A 14,345-nucleotide genomic window follows, 5' to 3' on the forward strand; every position below is an offset into this window, starting at 1 on the left:
TTTAACAAGATATCTTTTGTCTTCCATATCTCCTATAACTTATTACATATTTATAGGAGTCAGAAAACTAAGTCTATAACATCATTCCCCTCGCCGAAATTACACATGAATCCTTGGAAAAGTCTAGGGACTACACTTTTTGTTCTATATACAGTCTAGTCCAGCGGTGCTCAAAGGGTCGATCGCGATCGACCGGTCGATCACCAAAGTTTTTGAAGTCGATCGCGATTCACGGAGAAAATACCGGGATTGTCCTGACTCACCACACGTGCATGATCGAAATATGATGTTATCTCTTCACCCGAAAGTTGCGATAATGCCGATTCGGCACATCAGCTTACACAGATAAATTAAACTGGGAGTGTGCTGTATCGGCATTGTATTGCTGTTAGTCAAGCATTAATCATTCATTACTAAGTTATTACTAGTAAAACATTTTAGTAATATATTATTTACATTAATATTTGAAACTCGATATGAGTGCCGCGAAAAAGAGTAAAACATATCATTTTAATAATGCGTGGGAAGAAGAATTCCTGTTTACTATGGTGAAAGATAATTGTGTTTGTCTCGTTTGTCGGTCTTCCGTTGCTCTGCCTAAACGCGGAAATTTAGAACGGCATTATAAAACTTTGCATAAAAACTAGGAAAATGATTTTCCGCAAAACAGTTTGTTTAGAAAACGGAAAGTAGTTTGAAGACGGAACAATCAATGTTCACTAGGCCTGTTAAACAATCAGTAGCTGCAACAATTGCGTCGTTCAAAATTTCTTGTATATTGGCACAACATAAAAAACCATTTGAAGATGGAGAGGTAGTGAAGGAAGCATTCATTTAGGCTGCGAATGTATTATTTAAGGACTTCAAAAATAAAACAGATATTATGTCTGCCCTCAAAGAAGTCCAGTTATCACGTCCAACGGTTACTAGACGTATCGAAATCATGGGCAAAGATTTGGAAAGGCAAGTTAAAAGTGATATTATGAAGTGTATGTACTTTTCTTTGCAATTTGACGAGTCAACCGATATGACTGATACCGCCCAGTGGTGTATTTTCATTCGGATGGTATTTTCTGACATGTTGGCTAAAGAAGAATTGTTAACAATGCTGCCTCTGAAAGAAAAAACTCACGGAGAAGATATATACAACGTTTATATAGTTATACAACATCTCTCTTCATGCTTGCGTTTGGCCCTCGGTCGGTAATTACGTGCCATCATATTAAATACTTGTGGATGATATGCAGTGCCAGGAGGAGTAAACTAAAGAGACAGATTCACACCCAAGAAAGTCATTAGAAAAGTTACCAAATACATCTTGTTTTTTGGTTGATCATATCGGCCTTCGACGGTAATCCAAAAATATTGTATTATACTAATACGTCGCTAAAGAGTTCTAAAAAGAACTGTTTTTTATATAAAAGCAGACTAAAAATCTAAAAATTAAAAGAATGACACTGAAAACACAAAAAATCGTCGATATAACTTAATTAACCTATGAAATGCCATTAGTGTCAAAATTTCATTAACAGTGGAGTAAACTTGCCTGAGCTTGGACCAATTACAAACAAACATTGCGGCGCGGTAAATTTGAATTACTCCTTCTGGTTTAAAAACAGGGTATAGCAGTCGATCTCCGGATGCTTGCAGTTTATGTGGTAGATCCCATGCAGTATAAGTCTGAGCACCACTGGTCTAGTGTAATTACATTATATTTTAAGTTTATATAAACAATTACTACTGTTTGGAAGGTGTGAAACGAATCGATTATAGTAATTTATAAAGGGTGTTTTTTAGAAGTATGGAACTTTGAAATGGAATAAAAAAAAGATGATTTTTATCGATTGACATGAAATTGACTGTATTCAAAAGATAATCTTTAGGCATTATAATTTATGATTTCTGGCATATCACCGTCATTGCTGGCTCTGACGTAGTCTAATCTGGAGGTCCAATTTTCGATCACTTTTTCCAATATTTGTCGCCGTATATCAGCAATAACGTGGCGAATGTTGTCCTCCAAGTGGTCAATCGTTTCATGCTTATCGGCGTAGACTAACACCTTCACATATCCCCACATAAAATAGTCAAGCACTGTTAAATCGCACTATCTTGGAGGCCAATTCACGGTCCGAAACGTGAAACTATGCGGTTACCAAACGTTTGTAACATTTTTTTTTATAGTTAATATATTAAATTATTTCTAATCCCTGTACCTCCGTTGCTGATACGCCCATGGTCGTATTTGCAAATAGGTTGTTAAATTTTATTGGAAACTGTCGAATTATTACGGAAGAATCTACCTACTTATTTAAAGACGCCGGTTTGGTTAATCCTTAGTTAATATCTTTCCGGTTTCGCGTCTGTTTCTTTTGATAGATTTGTTAAATATCGTCGAAAGCACGTCTATAGTAATTTTTCTGTAAAAACCTAATTCCGGAGATTTTATTTTCGTCACGTTCCAAGTTACTAGTACCGATTTACCTCGAACTTTCCGATAGTCGTTAGAACTTTACCTTCTCAGAAATGGATACTGTCCTATCATTTTTGAGTGGCAGATATCTCACCTTCTTGGGTAGATTCGTAAATTTTTAGAGAAGGAACACCACTTCTGAGAGGGCAGTCTTTGAAGACAGACGCTCGCTCATATTACCGTCTCTGTGTTACCTTCTCTGTGCATTTTTTTTTAGTGTATATACACTTATATAGTTTGAGTTTCTAAATCTAATACTATATTAGATTAAATATAGTTATAAAGTACCTTTTAATTTTAATTAACTTCAGTGCTTGATACAAGTAAAGTATTATAGTAAAGTATATTAACTTCAGTGCAGTGTAGCAGTCATCAAGATTTACTGTAAGTTATCATAATCAATTACCTTCAATTATCTGGGCGAATAATATGGTTATCATATTATCTTCAACTATCTGGGCGAATCTGCGTTCGATTATTTCTTCTCCTGTAGTTAGGGTTAACTACTGATTTTGCTTTTAATTTAAAGAACATTTAATATTTGCTTACGAACTTTCAATCAGATATTAAGAACTTCTAAATTACGAACATTTAATTCTCCGTTAATCCTTAAACAACAGTGCGAACAGATAATTAACTTAACCAGTGCGGGTTGGTTAAATTTTTATTTCTGTAATCTTTTTGTATTCTTTGAATTTAACTTTAATTAATTTTGTGTTATTTGTTATTCATTTTTTTTTATTTACTGTATCTCGAGATATGCCCATTAAACGGCAAAGAGAGACTTTCTTTAATCAACTTTAGTTGAATATTTCTATATAGCATCAGACTCTCTTCGCTGATAACTTAATTTGTGTACGATTTCATTATATTGTATTTGTAAAGATATTTATCAATCATAATACTGTTTTTTTTTTATATGTATACCACCATTTAATAATGGATGGTGTATTTTTATTACTTGAGTGTACATTCAGCCGCCCATATCATATTGTTGAATATATTGTTTTTATTTTATGTATGAATTTCATTTGTCGACTCCTAATTTCCCGATATAACAATAACTCTGAATATTTACTTTTTACATTCAATTATTACTATACCTTCGACCAGAAGAAAGATCAGGCTGATTAAGTTTCGTAGGTAAGTAGGTTGACGGAGTCCATCTAATATATTTATTATTTGTTTATTTAGTGTGTTGACCAAATTTATTTAATAATTAACTGTTGATATCTTTCCTTGGATTTGGTCTCAGAACCAAAATATTTTTCCTTATCTTTTTTCTTTTCTAAGGTTTCTTAATTTTCTCCTTAAACCCCAAAAAATTAAGTGGCGCCCTGTTTCTATCTTATCTTACCTTTGGTAATTTTACCCATCTATCTTTCTGCTTATTTCCGTATCTTTTCTAATATATCTTATCCTGTACTATCTTTACTTATTTAGTCCGTTGGACCCATTCCCAGTTCCAAAAGCTAGTTTCGAACCCACGACTCGCTCTCCACCAACCATGTGGCTGCCGTCCGCAGTGTCTCCATTGGTGACCTTTCTAGCACCATCCAAAAAAGGTTTCCGAGGTTACACGTTTCCTTCGATAAATCAATTGTGGCACGAACTGTGTGACATATTGCGCCGTCTTATTGAAACGACAGCTCCTGCACATCATGGTTGTTCGATTGGGGAATGAAAAAGGCAGTAATCATGGCTCTATAGCGGTCACAATTGACTGTAACGTTCTGGCCAGCATCGTTTTTAAAGAAGTACGGTCCAATGATTCCACCAGACCATAAAGCACACCAAACAGTCAGTTTTTTGGATGTAATGGTTTCTCAACATACATTTGAGGATTATCTTAACTCAAAATAGGGCAGTTTTGTTTGTTGACTTAGCCATTCGACCAAAAGTGAGCTTCATTGGTAACCAAAATTCTCTTATGAAAATTGAAATCAACAACTATCTCGTTTTGGACCCACACACCGAATGAACCGAATCTACTCCTTGCTAGGTGATGATGAAACAAAATCTTCCATAAAGTCGATGGACACGTATCCAACTGCTGTGCACGATGGCAGATAGACTGATTCGGGTCATTCTGTGGATGCATATTATCATTTAGAGTAAACGTGGTGCAAAACCGTTCCATGGTTAATCGAATTACTTGCTCTGATGGACTATTATGTTGACAATAAAATGGACAAGAAAAAGTGTTACCAACTTACACTTCTATACATCTAAAACACCCTTTGCTTCCCAAGAACGATTTCAGTTATGTAACATACGTAGGTTCTAGGATTTCTTCAATAGCGCGAATTTTATCTTAACTTAACCAATGTCATTTTTCACGCGTACACTTTCCTTTTTTTCACTTTAAAACCACTATCCTTCATTAAGAGTACAATATTCACAACCTATTACTTTTGTACAACCGCTAATACATAAATTTGTTGTCCTTTTTCTCGCATTAGTCGTCGTAATGAAATCATTCCTGTTCCGAGACATAATCCTGTTTCTATGAGATGTATGGTTTTAAATTCTATCAGTAGGGTGCTAACCTGGCTGTAGATCCACTCCTCCTTTATCCGGGCTTGGGATCGGTAACAGTTCTGTCGAGCTACCCGATCCACCCAACAAAACTGCAGGCGAAGTTTTAGTACGGAGTTTTTTACCTGGGAATTACACTGTCTAGCTATGGAGACCTGGACAAAGAAGTGAGATATCAAGTACAAAAAGCAAATAGACTGGCAGGACTAGACTGCTTTAATAACACTATATGGCGAAACTGACACAGTAACACTGAGATGAAGTCAAGAATTTATAAAGACAGTGTAAGATCAATTATGACATATGCCTCAGAAACAAGAGCCGACACAGCCACAACGGCAGAGATGAGAGTACTGAGAAGAATTGCAGGAAATACGACGTACAGTGTATCAATGAATGGACCAAAATAGACAAAAAGAATGGAATAACCACATAAGCAGAATGGAGGAGACCCGTGTCGTCAAAATAGCAAGAGATAAGTCACCAATCGGCAGAAGAAGTATCGGACGACCGCGCAAAAGATGGAGTGACAACCTTCCATAGAGGTATTAATCCGCCAATGAACAAGTAAAATTGCTTATAAAGAGAAAGAAGAGGCCAATACATACTCAACAACCGTCAGAATCATCTAATATGCAGAATGATCAAGACGAATTGACAACAATGCAGTACAAGAAAAGATCACGAAATAATGATTGTCCAGACAATAAAATTAAAAAAACAAACAACTTTAAAAGACTACTGGCTGAATCAACCAACCACTGCCTGTTTCATTAACTAAACCTCCTCGAATATTCATACGTAATGTATCATACAATAAACTTCTCTATGAACTAAAAGAAAATCGTATTTTTTGGATAGTTCTAAAAAATATCCTCGCATCGAGAGAACCGGAGGAAAATATCCCTTGAAGAATTGGAACACAAAATCCTAAACATATCTAACATTCGGCAAAGAGGTACTAAAAGTGCCTCCCTTTAATCAATATAGAATTAGCCATAAATAATAACAAAAAAGACAGTTTGGACGTTGGTCCAAACGTAATTCCAACGTTACTCCAAACGTAGTCTCAGTTAGTTACGAACGTGGTCCAAAGTTAATTCTAAATGTAGTCCCAGTTAGTTCCAAAGGCAATCTCAAATTGGGAAGATGAGTTTCCCCTAATTCAGCGGTCATCTCTTTGCCTGTTGGAATCGAGTCCCACGTTGGGCGCCAATTTAGTGTACCGGTGTTCTAAGATTAATTCTTCATAATCTAGATCATTAGGTATGGTACAAGGTATATGAGCATATGAACTGGGATACATTGAATATCATCAGGTATGAGGGTGTTACGGTGAGATTCTCTGATAGTTCGTACTTGTTTCTGCGAAAATAATTTATTCCACATAAGTCGTCTTACATGTCCAATAAATAGTTAATATTTTCTACTTTACAGGACCATCCTTTTCGTGATCGTTTTATATTGTTAGCAACTGATGGGCAGTACTATATACGTTTCTAAATTTAACTTGGTCCATTGATTGGCCAATTTTGCCGGGACTCTGTTCGGTTATCGTATCAGCTTATCTTTCTTTATGCAGAATTTAGATTTGTCATCTATTTTATTAGACTATTTTCTCAAAACCTACAATCGAACTTGCATTTAATCAAAACCTTGTTTTTTTGTATTACCCATCAGCCCTTTTAGTTTCATCTTCAGTTTTCTTGTTTTTTTAGGTAAAAGAAGGTACAATATAAAATTATGGAAGACATTCACGGACTGCTTCAACTGCTTACCCATTTCCGCTATTATCGACGAAAAGATTTTCTGCTGTCACGGTGGACTAAGTCCAGATTTACAAGGAATGGAACAAATCAGGAGAATAATGAGACCGACGGATGTACCAGATACTGGTAAGTGCTGTATATTTGATTTTATCTATTGTTTCGTCGTATATGTTTTTTACCTTACAATTTTTGGTTACAATTTTGTTTGAGATCTTTAATTCGAATTTTTACGAAGAACAAGAAGTTCTTTATGTATATTTATGTACTATACTAAAATCATCACGTAACTATATCACTTAAAGACGCAATTTTACTCCAACGACTACTTTGCTCCCTCTGTTCTTTGTGGTTTTAAGTATTTACCCATTGTTAAGTTGTTTAAAATCTGAATAAAGTTTTTTCTACACATAATAGCCTAACACACTATTTTAAAACAAGTTAAGTCCGCGTTGAAGATTGTATTTCAATAAACACTGTTTTTACGTTTAATAGGTCTTCTGTGTGACCTTCTCTGGTCCGATCCAGACAAAGACGTTCAAGGGTGGGGCGAGAACGATCGAGGTGTATCCTTCACGTTTGGAGCTGACGTCGTGAGCAAATTCCTGAACCGACACGATCTCGATCTGATCTGCCGCGCTCACCAAGTAGTCGAAGACGGCTACGAGTTCTTCGCCAAGCGACAGCTCGTCACTTTATTCTCCGCTCCCAACTATTGCGGCGAGTTCGACAACGCTGGAGGGATGATGAGCGTGGACGAGACGTTAATGTGCTCGTTTCAGGTAAGTCTTTAACCAGTCATCACCCATATGTAACGCCTTCATGTTGTTTGCTTTAAAGAAAGGGTTTTTTTCCAACTTTCTGACACTATTGTCCCAGACCTGGGATATTAGCCATCTAGACTCCTAATTGCTTTCAACTCAACTTTTTATTTTGTTCCTATAATTCGTGATACTCCACACAATTCATATAAGCTTATATAACACCTTCAATTTCATAAGCACTGCTGTTTATCACAAGTAATACAGATTTTTGATCAATTCTTATAATTACTTGGTACATGTTGCTACAAAACTACCACAATCCGCCACAGTAACGGTATTTTAGTGTGGAGGATTGTGGTTCTTACATTAAAAATTATTTTATTTTTTTTATAATGGCTACAAAAATCCACCTCACTATACTATAAATTCAATAGGATTGTCAGGTTATCGCTTAGAAATGATAGATCCTCGAGGGGTCCGAGATGAGAGACGCGTGTAGTTCAATGGTGGCGGGTATATTTTTAAAATAAGGAAAATAATAGGAAACTTGCACATAAAAATATTTTTGCGTCAACGGTAAAATTGTTAATTTATGTTAAATATATTTTGTTAAAATGTTATGTAAAAATATTATATTCAAAATATTACGTCTTAACAATTAATTGTGTAATCCAGATGTACACACAATATTTTCATTCATTTATATTATTTTTAGTTTAACAAATATGTACATGTTTATTTTACAACATCTCAAATGCTAAATTATACTTACTTACTTAAGCCGTCCTTTTGTACCTTACGGTGTCGAGGTGCTAAATTATATTATATTTTAAATCCAAAACTTTCTCCCTTATAATAATGAAATGTCACGAATATACTTCTGGTTCGTAATAATTTGTAAAAAACAAAACCTATCATTTATAAATATCTTAAATTCATAACAAACAAAAAAGAAAATAACTTAAAAATATAAACGAAACTTTTAGTAGTAAACGTAAGAATAACTAATAACTATTGTATCGCCTTGCATTTCCCCAATAGAATATCTTCCACTGCTTTTTATAAAATGTTCCACCGTTAAGACATCAAACTGTAGATGAATTGTCAGATTAACCTTTTGAAAAACCCTCGTTAGTCATAATATGCGTTTTAAACTAAACACGACGTAGCATTCAAATTGAGCAATTTCCAAGAACACAAATATAATACCTGGAAATTTCCAATTAAATACGATTAAAATGGAAATAATAGAATTCCCGAAACAGCCTTGTTTTTTCTTTTGAACTTTTATTTACAATCAATTTCTACATGAGAGTTTTAAGTAAATGTGAATGAATTTGTAAATAGGTAATAGTTTCCAAATAACTTAGTCGCTTTGTGATCGACTTTGAGATCGGTAGAATGTACAATTTTTTTTTTTAAATAAAATTCATATTCACATATAAATACCAACTTCTTTAGAGAAAATAATAATTCTAGACCCAGCAACCTAATGTAAACTACAATTGTGAAAAACAAACTTGCCATAATAATAATAATAATATAGTTATTAGGTACATACCTACTTAGAAAATTTTAACCAGGTAGGACGAAGGATCTCACAGGTAGTCTCCGAATGTAGCAACAAAAAATCTCTAGAACTGTACCTATTAGTTATTATTTTAAAGAAATATTTTTATTCTGAATCACTTCCTGTTGTTAATTCACTATCACTACTGTCTTCTCCTGGAGTAATGATAATGGGCTCGATAAGAACATCAACACGCGTGTCTACGTCCCACATTTTATCTTCTTCTTTCTGTGTATGTTTAATGCATGACTGCCAGTTGGAAGCGGTTATATTTTGTATCGCTTGGTCTAATAATAATTTGACTTCTTTTAATTTAAAGGTTGTATTCTTTTGCGCTACCTCATTTTTTATTTGTGCCCATATTAGCTCGATGGGATTCAATTCACAATGATACGGTGGAGTTCTTAATACGGTGATGCCATGCTCGCGTGCCATTTTGTCTACTGCAAATCTGATGTATGAACTCTTATGTTCGCGCACTATATTAAGTAATTGAACCTTTATCATGGATTCATCAAAATCTATATTTTTACTTCTTAACCAATCTATTATATCTGCCTTTCGAGATGCAGAAGTCGGTATTTTTTCCATACGACGGCTGTGATAAGGTGCATTGTCCATTATAATTACCGAACCAGGATCTACAAGAGTCAGTATAGACGAAAACCACTTTTCAAACACATCCGAATTCATATCCTCATGATAATCGCCCGTTTTGATTGAGGTAAACACATTTAAACCATCTTGTAAAAAACCTGAATCACTTCCAATGTGCGTTATAATGAGACGTCTTCCTTTGCCCGAGGGTGCTTTTAAGCCGGTTGAAAGTCCCTCAATGAAAGCCTGTCGCGCACTTTTAATATTCAAGTCTTGCCATACTTTGGATTTCGTATGACCCTCATTCAACCACGTTTCGTTCGTATAATAAATTTTTTTACCAAGTCGTCTAAAATCACGAATTTTTTGCAAATATTTTCTCCGCCATATCACTAATTCGTCTCTCTCGATCAACAAACTTTTCCGATTTCTCTTCACATACCGAAAGTCCATTTCATGTAAAGTTCTTTGTAATACTCTCATGGATATTTTATTTAAAGTCTCATCTGCGTCTGCATTAACTTCTCGTTGAATAGCCTTTAACATGGGCAGTTCGTTCCTAAAATAAAATCCATGAACTTTTCTTCGGATTATACTTTTCGTACTATCGTCCAATACAATTTTTGCACGTCCTTTATGGATTGGTTTTTGGATAGGTTTGTTACCTTGAATTATTCGGAAAACCGTACGAGCCGATACTTTCGTTAAATCTCCAGACAATGTCGCGACGTCCTCTATAAGCATATCTGGATATCTTCTACGCAATCCCTCATAAACCGATTTTATCATTTGCTTTTCTCTCACAGATAACCACCTTTTTTTATTTTGTTTATTAACAGATGTACTGCACGTTGGTTTTGATGCCATGATGTTACCCGACGGTACGCTCATGAAATACTACCACCCACCAGATTTAATGGTTATTTGTGGGTGAGTTTTCACAATGTTGCCGTATTGCATTAAGAATATTACTTTCGAAAAGAAATAACGATGTCCGCCTGCCTCTCTATTGGCATTCAGGGTATACCTCAATGGCACGGATAAGCTGCAAGCGGTACTAAATAATACATTTCGCAATAAGGCGAATGTACCTTCTCTAGTTCGGACTTCCAACAGATGTAACCGTCAAAAATGATAATTGAGAAGTGGTTTTGTGTGCTAATAAAGAAATAAATATATAGCCGCTTACCACCGAGTGTTAACGAACTACAAAATGTCTGCCCTGACAATCCTATTGAATTTATAGTATAGTTACATTAGTATGGCATATTGTAATAAATAAAAATAATAAATAATAAAAATAATGGCAAATTTATGTACAATAATGAGAGTATTAATTCGAAATATGTACATAAAAGTGCAATATCACATCCCCATCAACTTATTATACCAAGTAAATCAACAAAATAAAAAAATAATTCTCATATGGGTAAAAGGTCACAGAGGTATTATAGGTAATGAAAGAGTGGATTGGGAAGCAAAAGAAGCTTGTAAATTAAAAGCTATTAAAGTCAGATGGTCAGAATCTTACAATCGAACATCGAAAAATATTTATTTCCAGCTTTACCCACAGCTTCCAAATAGAATACCGTACATAACTTTTGATTATATAAAAAGATATACTTCAAAAGTAACACGCTTAAAATTTAATCATGGCCTCATAAATTAAGGATACTAAACTCCCTGTTATGTGACTGTGATAACATGTCCATATGTGATATTAACCATATATTTCTGGAGTGTAAAAAAATGATACTCCTATCTCTAGACTATATAATTGTCTATATTATAGAAAACAACATTGTTTCCACTCCTCTTCCTCTCAACATTGGCTCCCTGTTATCGAGCCATAATAAACGCGTTTTAGATGCAATAATAAATTACGTTAAAGAAGCTAAAATCGGTCTTTAACCTTATAAGCACCTAATATATACCTATATGTGTATGAATAAAAATGAATCCTGTGGCTAATAGACTATGTCTAAGGCCATCCCTTTCCTCTACACACACACACACACACACATCCCCATCACATGTTTGATTTGGATTACTAAACCATTGGTCCCATTTGTGTTCGCTTTAAGTGTAACTGACTCGAATCACATGTTGTTGACATATACATTTTGTTGTAGATTCTCAAACCGTCAGAAAAGAAGGCGAAGTACCAATACCAGGGGATGAATTCCGGCCGCCCATCTACACCGCAACGAAATCCTCCTAACAAAAATAAGAAGTAGAGCACTAACTTATTTTTAGCCCGTTTCCTTCCCTTTCTTCTACACCCCCTGCCCTATCCTTACACTACTTTTTGTATTCATCTTATCTGTCGACGATGCATTTGTAATGAGTAGTTTCTCTAAGCAATGCCCCCTCCCCGGAACAGAATAAAAAATGGTTTAAGCATGTCAAGAACTATTATTGTATATTATTTAATGTTTTATTATAATTTATATATTGTATTATGTGACTGATTGTTTTTTTTTCAGGTTTTTGTTGTTGAGCGCTGACTGAATTGCTTTGTATTATTTTTCTTTTGCGTTATCCCGGCGTAGATTTGTCATTTGAGATTATCATTTCAGCTGGATTATTATTTTCTAAACTTTTCGACAAAATTTGCCATCAAACATTACAGATTCTGTTGATACTCTAAACTTTACAAATTAACCGACAAAGTCCGAATATACATCTCCCATTGACGTAATTCATTGTCAAATGTCACCAATCAATCACTTGTCATTTTTCATTGCCTAAACTTTATTTTAATATTGTACCGCTATTCTTTTACGATTTAAAAGAGTAAAGAAATTTATAGAACCACATATAACTTTAATTTCGAAGATTCTTTCTAATTTGATGGTGGAAATATAACAGAAAGTGGGGAATATCCCTCTCCGTTGACCCCACTGTTTTGTCAAATGTCACCAATCCGGCAGCTTGTCATTTGTCAATGTCCAAACTGTATTTTCGTGTTTTGCTTTGTTTTTCTGTAATTAAAAAGAGTAAAGCAACTTATAATACCTCTCCCATTGATGTCACCAATCAAGCAAACAAATTATGTCTTGTCTCAATTGACTATCTCAAGTGACTGATCTATGCCTAAATTTACAATTATTCGTTTTAAGTGTGTACCCACATTGTACATAACCACTTTCTTTTAAAATTCACCGATACGAGGAGTACTGTAAATCAACGTATTAACTACTTAACGACAGTCTCCCGAATTTTCAACCATAATGAAAAATTTTCACTCGTACAATCATCAATAAATTTAAGTTTGAATATTTTTGTTCTTTTTTCTTTACCGCAATCGAAGTGAAATGACAATTATATGTGTGTTTTCTACGGTTTGATGTCGTTAAAAGACAAAGTTGCAATTATATATAAATATATATATATATATATATATATATATATATATATATATATATATATATATATATATATATATATATATATACTAGGAAAAATGCTGGATTAATAATAAAAATAACACTTAAGTTTATAAACTTGTGTTTTCGAGGGCACTGTTGGCTCCTTTTAAAATAAGATTTGGCTCATAACAATCCACCATACTTTACTATCGTCACCTTATTGTGGCCGATTGTAATACTTAGGTCAAAAATGTAGATACGAATTTTATTTAAAAATTATAAAGTGACTACCACAATCCCCCACAATAGTATGGTAGTTTGTGAAACATATATCAACATTTTTCATTGGAACTTTGTTTTTTATAACGACAAATTCGGAATTGATACTATTTACCCGATTATATAATTACCGTAAGTTAAGAAATGTGATGTCCTGAAAAGATTTTAACTTGGGGTAACTCTCTACCGTTGTTGGTCTAATATATTTATGCTTTGTCTTCACCCCTCTACTTGATGACCATTTTGTGCAATTTTGAACACCAAAATTACTCTTCTTTTCCGTCGTACGTAATATTTAGTGGATTTAAGCTTAAATTAACGTTTAGAGAACTTAAGTTTTGAATAAATGTGCACGGTTTGATGAAGAAATGTTCTGATTTGACAATCAAGGCCAAAAAAGGTAAGAAGCCAAGAAAACAACTCTAAGATTGTAGAAAAATTCATGTTGCACTGTGCAAAAAGACGTATATGCAACAGTGCTAAAGTCTTTTTATAATATTTCTAATAACTGTCACTAAAAAACGCAATAAATGATTCTTTACTAATTATAAAGGAAGGTAATTTTTTAACTGATAAGATTAGAAAGAAGTTAAAAGAGAAAATCGTCATATAGTTATAAAAACTTACTTTAAGACAATTTTCCGTAGGAAATTGAATATTGTCGATCTGTGCACACGAAATTCTTAAATCAACATACTTGAAGAATATATTTCAGCAACCAACAAATGATAATTGGTCTAAATCAATAATATTGATTTGACCTTTTCTTTCAAACTACCCTAATTCTCAAAGGAATTCGAATTTTTTGATCCACCTTTTAAGCACACACGACATTTTTACTTGGATCTCCCCACTCCCACTTCATTTTTTTTAGCAGATTTCCTTAATCATTACTATCCGTTTATTTTGAACATCGCAACAATCCTTTTTGTTAGAAACGTATCTTTCACAAAACACTTAAAATTGTCCAGGTTATTGATACATTGC

The 14,345-nt window shown here is 34.1% G+C and overlaps 1 protein-coding gene across 2 annotated transcripts in view; it reads left to right on the forward strand.

Annotated features, from left to right (window-relative positions):
* The window catches only part of LOC140447474 (serine/threonine-protein phosphatase PP1-beta catalytic subunit), a 42,451-nt gene extending 28,517 nt beyond the window's left edge, over positions 1-13,934 (forward strand). For both annotated transcript variants that reach the window (XM_072540139.1, XM_072540140.1), the window contains exons 3-5: positions 6,730-6,906; positions 7,273-7,559; positions 11,841-13,934. In XM_072540139.1, coding sequence (XP_072396240.1) covers positions 6,730-6,906; positions 7,273-7,559; positions 11,841-11,945 — 569 coding nt within the window. In that variant the 3' untranslated portion in view covers positions 11,946-13,934. The remainder of the gene's footprint in view (positions 1-6,729; positions 6,907-7,272; positions 7,560-11,840) is intronic.
* The last annotated feature ends 411 nt before the right edge of the window (positions 13,935-14,345 follow it).

Source organism: Diabrotica undecimpunctata, chromosome 8 (assembly GCF_040954645.1).
Source record: "Diabrotica undecimpunctata isolate CICGRU chromosome 8, icDiaUnde3, whole genome shotgun sequence".
Taxonomy (NCBI): domain Eukaryota; kingdom Metazoa; phylum Arthropoda; class Insecta; order Coleoptera; family Chrysomelidae; genus Diabrotica; species Diabrotica undecimpunctata.